At 40.9% G+C, this 10,402-nt stretch overlaps 2 protein-coding genes across 4 annotated transcripts in view; one reads left to right on the top strand and one right to left on the bottom strand.

The window, feature by feature from the left end:
- Positions 1-10,402, bottom strand: part of NIP7 (nucleolar pre-rRNA processing protein NIP7) — a 30,565-nt gene that overhangs the window by 19,950 nt on the left and 213 nt on the right. Inside the window, exons 2-5 of one of the 2 annotated variants that reach the window (XM_086351508.1) lie at positions 10,271-10,357; positions 10,039-10,177; positions 9,198-9,338; positions 3,806-8,992 (exon numbers count right to left, since the gene is read on the bottom strand). In XM_086351508.1, coding sequence (XP_086207634.1) covers positions 8,873-8,992; positions 9,198-9,338; positions 10,039-10,177; positions 10,271-10,357 — 487 coding nt within the window. In that variant the 3' untranslated portion in view covers positions 3,806-8,872. Of the gene's footprint in view, positions 1-3,805; positions 8,993-9,197; positions 9,339-10,038; positions 10,178-10,270; positions 10,358-10,402 lie in introns of those variants that run through there. The other variant, XM_086351509.1, reaches the window with a different exon arrangement.
- Positions 76-7,135, top strand: TMED6 (transmembrane p24 trafficking protein 6). Of its 2 annotated transcripts, XM_086351507.1 has the most exons (5): positions 76-1,072; positions 1,902-2,175; positions 3,378-3,504; positions 4,720-4,868; positions 6,749-7,135. In XM_086351507.1, the coding sequence occupies exons 1-5, from the start codon at positions 948-950 to the stop codon at positions 6,980-6,982; spliced, it is 909 nt and encodes a 302-aa protein (XP_086207633.1). In that variant the 5' UTR covers positions 76-947; the 3' UTR covers positions 6,983-7,135. The 2 variants fall into 2 exon arrangements, with proteins under 2 accessions (XP_086207633.1, XP_086207632.1); XM_086351506.1 differs by having other exon boundaries at positions 837-2,175.

Genomic DNA, 10,402 nt, shown 5'->3' with positions numbered 1-10,402 from the left:
GCTGTTTGTGTTAAGAAACTAATGTCAAACTGTATTGAATGTTCTAATCCTTAGAAGCTGTGCCATACAGACATGTGGAAGTTCTTAATCTGTCTCATTTCTTCATATACCATACCTCTGAGGACAAAAGAATTCCCTTTTGTCCATTTCTTTTGACAAAACAAATGTTAAAGTTTAAAATTCATCTTGTAGTTAATATTTGGAAACTTTGTACAGCTTTAATACCTATTAACTACATGTTTGGGGGTTTGGTACTGCTGTTTTTCTAACAGTTAACCCCAAATTAAACTAGTAAGAAGGTGAGAACTTGGTCTCCACTTGATGTTGGTGGTAGCTAGTTGTGGTCTCCCTCCAAACCAAGCTTTAAGATCCAGTAGCTTCTTTATTTCCAACTCTCACATTGTTAGATGGCACACTCTAAGTAAAAGTGTGACACTGGGATATACTTAAGGAAGCAAAATATTCCATTAAATGTTTCTCCAATTTGAGAAATGCATAGATCCACTAGCCTCCCCTCCCCCCCCCACTTTTAATATAACTTCAATGTTATTTTTTACTATAATGTTACAGAATGTGTACAGAAAAACCTCTGCCTATAGTTTCTATGGGACTAGACAACTTACCATGAACTGATGACTGTTTTGGTGAATCTGTCACTGCTTACCACATATTGGTGAGCAGTGATAGGACTGGGGCAGTGGTGGGACTCCAGTGGAGGTGCTGGTCACTGTGCGTCACTGGGTAACGATCCCGGTGTCTCCTACCTTCACCTTAGCAGCACTGCAGCCACTGTGCCTCCAGATTGCTGTGATGTCATCTGGCCTTGGAACTGACCACAATTATGAAGTACATTCTTCATAACAGCACATACTTGGTGACAGTTAAAAGTATTACCACTCGGATTCATTGTGATACATTCTGAAGCAATACTTGGTTAGAAGGTACTCATGCTTAAGATGATGGCTGAGAGAAAAACATGTAGACTCTGTCAGAACTCAGAGACTGACAGACACACTGTCCTGAGGGGTAGGAGTGTGAGGCCTACTCAGGGCCCCAGCTGTGCTTGTAGATGGTGAGTTAGCCCCTGGACCCTGGATGTCCATTTCATTTCTAATGTAGTAGGTAATGGTACTTCCGTTGTAGGCTGATGTGAGAATAAGATGCAGGTAAATCTCTCCTCCATGAAGACAGTGGGTGTTCAATAAGTCTTTTTCTCCCTGTGGGTGCTAAAGAAGCCACAGATAAAAGAAGACATATCAAGTGTCTGAACAACGTAACAGTCTTTCAGTGGGTTTTGGATAGCTTTAGGGGTGACGGTTATCATTCAGGTGGATGGTAGCAGAATGAGGAGGGTTAGCTGGAGGAGTTTGACCACTGTCTCTTGCTCACTCTTCATCCATTTAAATGTTTCTACACACTTCCATGCTGTGCTTTGCTCTCCTATGCTGTAGCACTGGGCAGAAAGAAGTCCTGAAACAGGTTTTGCCCCTTGTATCTTACAGGAGCAACAGGTATCATCTAACAATTTGATATGAATAAAAAAAATCTCCCAGCGACTGTGTACTGAGAAATAAGTCCATACATTCAAATAGTTGGAAATAAACCTGCTTAATGTTTATTCCCAACAGGTAAAAACTGAAAAATGACAGCCCAAAGGAAGGGTGGAAATCGCTCTTCTGAAGTAATAGTCTATGTAGAAACCCACTAAATAGGTTTGGTAAGCCACTGAGTTTTCGATGTTAAAGCAAAAATTCTTCCTGTGAGCCAAATGTGGGTATCATGCCAATTCTATTCTGGAATATCTTATGCGTGGCCCTGAGACTGGCCTAAGTGTTACTTGTGGAGTTAATCATTACCCCAGCAGTGGTCTAAATTGCTTGATTCCGTGCTTGGTTCAACAGTACATACACTAAACTGCTTGATTCCACTGGGCTGCACACACAGGAGTCTCCAGGGAGCAGCATGTTCCCTTTGCTTTTTGTGGCTGGACTGGTGGTTCTGAACCTAGTGAGCTCTGCTAGGAGCCAGAAGACAGAACCCCTTAGTGGCACTGGGGACCAGTCCCTCTTCCGTGGAGCAGATCGACACGACTTTGCCATTGTGATCCCTCCAGGAGGCACAGAATGCTTCTGGCAATTTGCCCACCAGACTGGCTACTTCTATTTCAGTTATGAGGTGGGTACGTGGTCATACTGGGGACTTGTTTTTCTTGTTTGTTCATTTCCTTTTATAAAGGGGGTCAGGTTTTAAATAAACACAAGGTTCTAGTTGTCTTTATTATGCTATGACTCCCCACCTGTTAGTGAAATGGGTCTGCAGTTAAATGGAAACTTTATAGATGAATAATCACTAAAACATATGGTTTGGTTTCTCAAATTTGGGGCTGTGGCAGCGTGCCCGAAGTCATGGGACAAACTGGGTGCCTCTTCCTGGAGAGAGAATCATCACATTTACTTGAATTTGGAGATGAGAGGGGAAAGAAAGAGTCCATTTTTTAAATATTAAAATAATATGGATATGGTACCAAGCTGAACAAAAAAAAATCACACGGACTTTGGAGACAGACCCAGAGATTTCAAAGACGCTTCAGTTTATGAAGTTGGGGAAACAATATTACTCTCTTGCCTTTAGGGGTAATTCCCACAAATTGAAGAATCACCGACTCAAGGTTTCTCTATGTAATCAGTCCTGTTGCTTAAATACTTTAAGCCAAGTACTTTAATCCATGCTGTGCCCAAGGATGGTCTTGCTCACCAGTAACTTAGTTGTTCATTTCCTTTGTTCTTTACCTTGGAAACCTATTAACTTTCTAAATTTTGTTTACATATTAAAAAACTATATTAGTCTTATGCCAATGTAACTTAAAATTCATTTTATACTAACTTATCAGAGATTTTCCTTATCTCTGAATTAATAATAGAATAGTAGCTACCACACAGCTCACAGCCTGGGCTTGTCCAGCTTGGAGACAAGTGCCTATTGAATGCCTTACTTGCTGTCAAGTATCAAAAAAGCCCAAGTCTGGTATACCACTGGGGACGTCAAAACCAAGTTGAGTTCAGCCAAGAACTACATGGCCAGATTCAAGCTCTGAGACACGTTTTCTCACCAGGTGCTACTGGCATTTTGGACAATTCTTTGTCTTGCTTACTGTTTCTAACATGGCAGGATGTTCAGCATTGCTGCCTCCCGGCCCTCCCCTACTCGCATGCAACATCAATGCGATACCTCAACCCAAATTCAAGGTGGGGGTTGGGCAGTACCACCCCTGACTGAGAACCACCGTACTGATGGTCACTGGATGTCAATCTTACCATTCAGTTAGCTTCCTGATGATGTAGCACGGGCTTTCCTCCCTCTTTAATGTGTCTCGGCAGGTTCAGCGGACAATAGGAATGTCACATGACCGGCATGTTGCTGCCACTGCACATACCCCACAGGGTTTCCTTATAGAGACCTCTAAGAATGTTCGGGGACAGATTAACTTCTCTACCCACGAAACAGGTCTGTTTTCATTCTCACAGCTATTGTAATAATCATGTATTTCTTTGAAACTGGGAAAATAATGAGGAAATATTGAAATTAATAAGTACTGAGATGCAAAAGCCCTGACTTTTCCACATATGGATGGTGAAACAGTAGGGGAAAAAAATTAACCTTGAAAACCAGAAACCAGATTTCCTGTAGACTGCCAATGGCCAAGGACATTAATCAGATGTCCTTGATTGGGCTCCAGAAGCTCGATTTTATTTCATCATCTCCAGTGAACCAGATTATGGGAAAGTGATCAAAACAGGCAGATCCATTTATGATACAGAATTACAATTAATAAATTTATTATGGGATAGTACCCCAGTCATCGGAACAACTTGAGCCAGTTACCAAAAAGCAGACTCAGAATATAAGGAAAATGCATGGCCATGACAAATATCCACATTCTACAACAAAGCACTTCTCCAGTCGCCATAAAATTCCCACAGTCAGATCGAGCCTGTCCTCACTCCGGACAGCACTAGTCAGTATGAACTGTTCTCTGTACCAGCCAGGTGCACAAAAAAAGACAGTATTTCTCAACAGGTACATAAGACAATCCTTCAGTTCACAGCACAGGGTATCAGCATTATTATTTAACATCTTGGCCCCGATATGCCAGTAGTGCCTTCCAGTCGCTTAAGACGATCAAATACCCTGCCACATCTTTCGAACCCTGCTCCTCCCCACTGCTCCCCCACCGCCACGTGCAGGAGGCGACCTCAGTTGAGAATAAGCATCAGTACATACCCCAAACCAGCAGCCCCCATACAAACCACCTTGCAGGAAGTCACTCCCGGATAGCTTCTTTCATTCATACAGCATCCATCTTTTTCCTACTTTCAAGATCAAGATGATATCCCAGCTCTAATGGTGTACAAGCAGGCAAACAATATGCTCTTAATATGCTTGTGGTTAGAAATAGCTTAGAAGATGTGAGAATTACAGGTTGAAAAAGATGAAAACGTTTTCTATCCAATACAGAGCTCAAGTTACTAAAATCTGGCAAAACATTATAGTATTTAGTAAAATACATTTCAGGTAGGATCTTCCACATCAAAAACTGAATCTTTGCAGTTTTGTCTATAGTAGCACATTTAATTTTGGAGAACAGTTATCTCCAGGGAAATTTAGAGGGTTGGAGGGTAGGAGATCAAGAACTTGGTAATGATCTCGGAATTTGTACAGGTTTTTATCAGCTTTGTCTAGCAAACCAGCAAAATCGCTTTGCTTCCGTCCAAGTATACCTCAACTTTGGAGTCTTCTATGAGGGGCCTGAGATGGACCACAAAGAGAATGAAAGAAAACAACTGAATGATACTCTGGATGCAATTGAGGTAACTGTTCCATGGGAGAGAAACATCCATGGAAACTAAGTTTAAATTTGGAGGAAAGATTAGAATTAGTGGGAATAATATCATACTAGTAAAAGCTCATTTGGGTAGAAACCAAACAGGCGAAAAGATTTGAAGCCTTTAATTTTGTGACTTGGAGCTCTTGAAATTCCTCACTTGATGCCTCTACCAGGCATCAGCAAATAATGGCTCGCAGCCTTTTAATTTAGATATAATACACCACTTTTAGTGTACAGTTTAGTGGTTTACAAAGTCCTGCAACCATTACCAGCATCTAATTCCAGAAGTTTCATCACTCCAAAAATAAACTGCATGCCTGTTATTCACTCTCTGTTCTCCATGCCCCCCTAGTCCTGGGTAATCCCTCACTAATCTATTTTCTGTTTCTACAGATTTGCCTCTTCTGTACATTTCACATGAGGGGACTCATACAATGTGGCCTTTTGTGTTTGGCTTCTTTCATTGAGCATGTTTTCAAGGTTCAGCCACATTGTAGCATGTGTTAGTACTTCATTCCTTTTTCTGGATGAATAATATTCTATTGTATATATGCAATGTATTTTGTTTCTTATCAGCTGGTAGGCATCTGGGTTATTTCCACTTCTTGGCTATCATAAATAATGATGCTGTGAGCACCTGCATATAGATTTTTGTATGAACATACTTCTATTTCTGTACACATAAAAGTGGTATACTCTGCTAGTATGATAACTTTTTAACTTCAATGAGGAACTGCTCTTTTCCACTGTGGGTAACACATTTTACATCCCACCAGCAGTGTCTGTTGAGAGCTGCAATTTCTCTATATCCTTGCCAGTGTGTTTGTTATAGCAATCTAGTGGGTGTAAGTGGTATCTTGTGGTTTTTGAGTTGTGTCTCCAATGACTAATGACACTGAACATTTTTCCATGTGTTTTTTGGCCTTTTGTAATATCTACTTCAGAGAAACATCTATTTAAATCCTTTGTCCATCTTAAAATCTAGTTTTTTTAAATGGTGGAGTTCTAAGAGTCCTTTATATATTCTAGATAACAGTCCTTTATCAGATATATGGTTTGCAAATATTGAGTTGGCCAAAAAAGCTTGTTCAGGATTTTCTAGCCTATCTTCCAGAAAAACTTTTCAACCAATACAGTATTTTATCCCACTGTTTGGGATCTCTCTCCACTTTCTTGACAGTCTCCCTGATGCACAAAAGCCCAGTTTTTGTAAGTCAAGTTTTACTGGAACAAAACAATGCTCATTTGACAATTATAGTTGGTCCCCCTCTGTATCTGCAAGTGGAGAATCTGAAGATATGGAGGGCTGACAATGGGACCAGAGCATCCTCTGCAGGTCCTGGGACCAACCTCCCTGAAGATACTGGGGGACAGCTAACTGGGCACATGTCCGTGGCTGCTTTTGTGCCACAGTGGCAGAGTTTAGTAACCGCAACAGAGACTGTATGGCTTTCAAAGCCTAGAATATTTACTGTCCGGCCCTTCAGTAAAAAATTTGCAGGCTCTTATCTTCTACCATATACAAAGAACAGAAGACACTGCCCAGAAATCATTGATGTGCTGAGTATATGTCTACATCTAGACATACTCTGGAAGAGCTTTCTGGTTTCAGCACTGAAGTTTTTCATTGTAAAAATTATTTTTTAAAAACTGACGTCCAGGTAATTTTTTCATATACAACAAAACTAGCCATTTACCAACAACTCCAATAGCCCATTTTTTTTTGTTCTGCACCCTCAATAGCCAACTTTTACATATCATAAAATCACGTGAATATAGGAGGTTAGTGTTGGTGGGTGCCCAGGCGAGGCTAGATGAGAGGTAAAAAGGAACCCTTTCTGTATTCCACTTTCTGTCCCACAGGAGAGCACACGAAAGGTGCATTACAATATCTTTCACATGTGGCGACACTACAACTTCGCTCGCATGAGAAAAACAGCTGACTTTTTCCTTCTCCAATCAAACTATAACTATGTGAATTGGTGGTCAACAGCCCAGAGCCTTGTCATTGTTCTTTCTGGGATCCTGCAGCTGTATTTCTTGAAGCGTCTCTTCAATATCCCAATGACTACAGAAACACAGAAGCCAAGATGCTAACCTCAAATGACTACAGTGCCCTAGCTCTTTCCTTCTGGGCACAAGCTTTGTTAAATCTTTGTAAAGTTGGGAAAAAAATCAATTTTAGAAAGTTGTACTCTATGGCTCTCATCTACACAGGCAAAACAGCAATAAAATAATAAAATGTGTTAAGTTCTGACACTGATTATTTCTAAAGTATGCACTAAATGCTATCATCAAAATACTGCCCATCATATTGCAATCTCTTAACCTTCACTATATCTATTTAGAAATTAACAGAGAACCTTGGAAGAGAAAAGAGTTGAAACAAATGGGACAAAAATATATAAACTGGGGTTTATATGTTGCATACTAAAACAGGAGTTGTAGAGTGCTTTGCTATAACTGAAAAATGCTTTCTTTTTAGAGATGTCATCTTCAGAATTTAAAATAAGCAGTATATGCACTAAGGAAACTACAATGCTATGCTAAGTCACTTCAGTCGTGTCCGACTCTGTGTGACCCAATAGACTGCAGCCCACAAGGCTCCCCCATCCCTGGGATTCTCCAGGCAAGAACACTGGAGTGGGTTGCCATTTCCTTCTCCAATGCGTCAAAGTGAAAAGTGAAAGTGAAGTCGCTCAGTCAAACCGACTCTTAGCAACCCCATGGACTGCAGCCTAACAGGCTCCTCCGTCAATGGGATTTTCCAGGCAAGAGTACTGGAGTGGGGTGCCATTGCCTTCTCCGAAAGAAACTACAATACAGGGAGTTAAATTTTTTCTATGATATGCTTTTTTGCTAAAAAATACTTTAATAATTCTAAAAGTAATTTTGGAAGGCATGGGGGAGGACGGAAGAGCTGAATTATTATTGCAGGGTCTCTGATTAGTGCTTTTTGTCCAATCCAGTGAGGTAATTAAAGATTTATAAGAATATACATATAAATGAATCACTCTGCTGTACACCTGAAACTAACACAATATTGTACATCAACTATACTTCAAGAAAAAAAATTGAATTAAAAAACCAAAAGATTTATAATAGAAATCAAGGTGATAAAAATAACATTCAGCCAGGGATCATACCATTCAAGAAAAAGATCAAGAAAACCGCTTGCTAAAACCAGGATAATATAATCAGATTATGTTCATAATATCCTATTCTTAGTAACAGAAATACTCAGTATAAGTGTTATAAAAACAAGTCTTAGCATGTATTCAACACCATCATTTGCCAAGCGTTGTGTTAGGTGCTTTACAATCATAATTCTAAATTTTAAAAACTATTCTTAGGAAGATGGGTAAGGTATTTTCAAAGAAGAAGGAAATGAAGCTTATTGAAGTTTAATGACTCATCTAAGGCCATATAGCTGGTAAATGTGAGAAACGGTGTTTGAATCAGAGTTTTTTCTTCCATACCACACAGCACCTATCATATAGAAAAGCCACAGAATAAACTGCCCTTACTATTTTATCTAGATTTCATTTGTAAAATCCCAAACATGACCTACTATTTTGATATGGCAATATCTATTTTTCATAATATTAATAAATAGTTAAGAAAATTCATTATGTCCTTATCATGTGTTTGGAAAAGTGTTATCACAGATAACAATAACAAGCTATTCTTGTCCTCAGTTCCAACAATTTAGAACCTGTTACTCAAACAAGAAGCCCTCTGATTCAAATATAAAACAGTAATCTATTGAGTCACAATCACAAAGATCCAAAACCCCATTTTTAAGTCATTTCTGCATAGTAAGAATCCAGCCTGCATTTGTCGGTGATAGAGAGAATATTAAACTAAGAAGTCCCTGAAGAGGTCACAGTGTTGACAAAAATTCAACATGACGGTGGCGCCTACAGAGACACAGGAAACAAAACTAGGCCCTTCCACACAGCCACAAGTCCTTGCGACGATTTTGCTTTAAGTCAATGTCTCTTCATGTCGCACATATTCCCCAATGTCTGCTTGATGAAATACCACAATCGCCATGGGGTCTACTTTCCTGCAGTCTTGTGTGGACTTTGCTGCCACCCCAAAACCCTGGGATTCAAAAGAAGAGACACTGATTCACTCAAGTCATTCAATAAATACGCATTGAGGTCTGGAAACAACAAAGACGAAAAAATACAGTTTTTTGAAGAATTCAAAAGGTGCCAAGAATTTAGCCTCTCAAGAGCAGACTGAAAACACATTCTTCTTGAAAGAAAAGATACTTGATTATTTAACAGCCACCATCTCTACTCACCAGAGGGACATCTGCCATGGAGTACACCACGACTCCCTGGTACTGAGAAGTGTTTTCAGTGATTCGCCCAAGTCCAGATTTCAGCACATGGTTCCCATACAGAAAGGACTGCTCTGCTCCAGGTTTTATCCACACTTTATACTAGAAGAAAAAGAATTAAACCCAAAAGACATAAAAATGCTAACAGTTACACCCTTATAGATCAGCTAGCTACCACGTCTGTGGTTTATTCTTCTTATGAACTAAGCTTTTCTTACTTTGACATTGAATTATGTGCGTGTATGTGTATATTCAGTTGCTCAGTCGTGCCCGACTCTGTGACCTCAAAACTGAAGTACCTTGACCTATAATACTATGTCAGTTGGAGGTACAAAACATAGTGATTGTTATTTCCACACATCATTTATTTTGTCATATGAATTTTCAGGGAAAGAGGCCTGTTTCCCTTAAACCGTTCACTCCATGACGAGAACTACCAAGAGATTCTTTCCTCAACTCTTCAATTTCTCCCATGGGCTAAACGTTTAACAGCTCTTTTTCTGTACCCCAATGGGCTCCTCTTCATAGCCACCTATTTGCTTTTCAGTCTCGAGCTGCGTCTGCACAGGCTTTTCCATTTTTGCTGGAGATAAGACCACTACGCAGCCCCACAGGGTTAGCTCCTAGCCCCCAGCCCCAACGACGCCCAGGTAGCAGATGTACAGCTTCAGGTGCTGGCACTGACCCTAGGCACGGTCAGCAACTCCGCTGCATAGCAGATGTGCCTAATTCTGCGTTCTGACGTGGCCCTCGGCCTACACTGACTCCATCCCTAGCGGCGAGCTGAAACCACCCTACAAACCTTGGCATAGGGTGCTAGGTAATCCAGAGCCGTGATGTGCAACCGAAACTTATGGGTCTTGGTGAATTTTCCGAAGCACGTCCCCAACGACACCAGCTTGTCACCGGAGATATTGGCGGCCAACTTCAAAATCTTCTCACTGAAGGGATAGGGAAAGAGGAGGTGAGGGAGTACGGTGGGACCCAGACCCGAACCCACTCCACGCTGCCTACCTGGCCCCGCGCCGCCTCACCTCACGTAGTACACCCGGTCGTTGTGCAGCCTGAAACAGTAGGTGCCGTCGGGCCTGTCGACCAGCAGCTGAAGATTCTCCCCGATGCTGAGAGAAAAATGAGGACTGGAGACCGCGCCCGGAGTCGTCCAC

Source organism: Bos grunniens, chromosome 18 (genome assembly GCF_055505025.1).
Source record: "Bos grunniens cultivar Pamir isolate PY7600 chromosome 18, Bosgru_T2T1.0, whole genome shotgun sequence".
Taxonomy (NCBI): Eukaryota; Metazoa; Chordata; class Mammalia; order Artiodactyla; family Bovidae; genus Bos; species Bos grunniens.
This window is presented reverse-complemented; position numbering and strand designations above follow the sequence as displayed.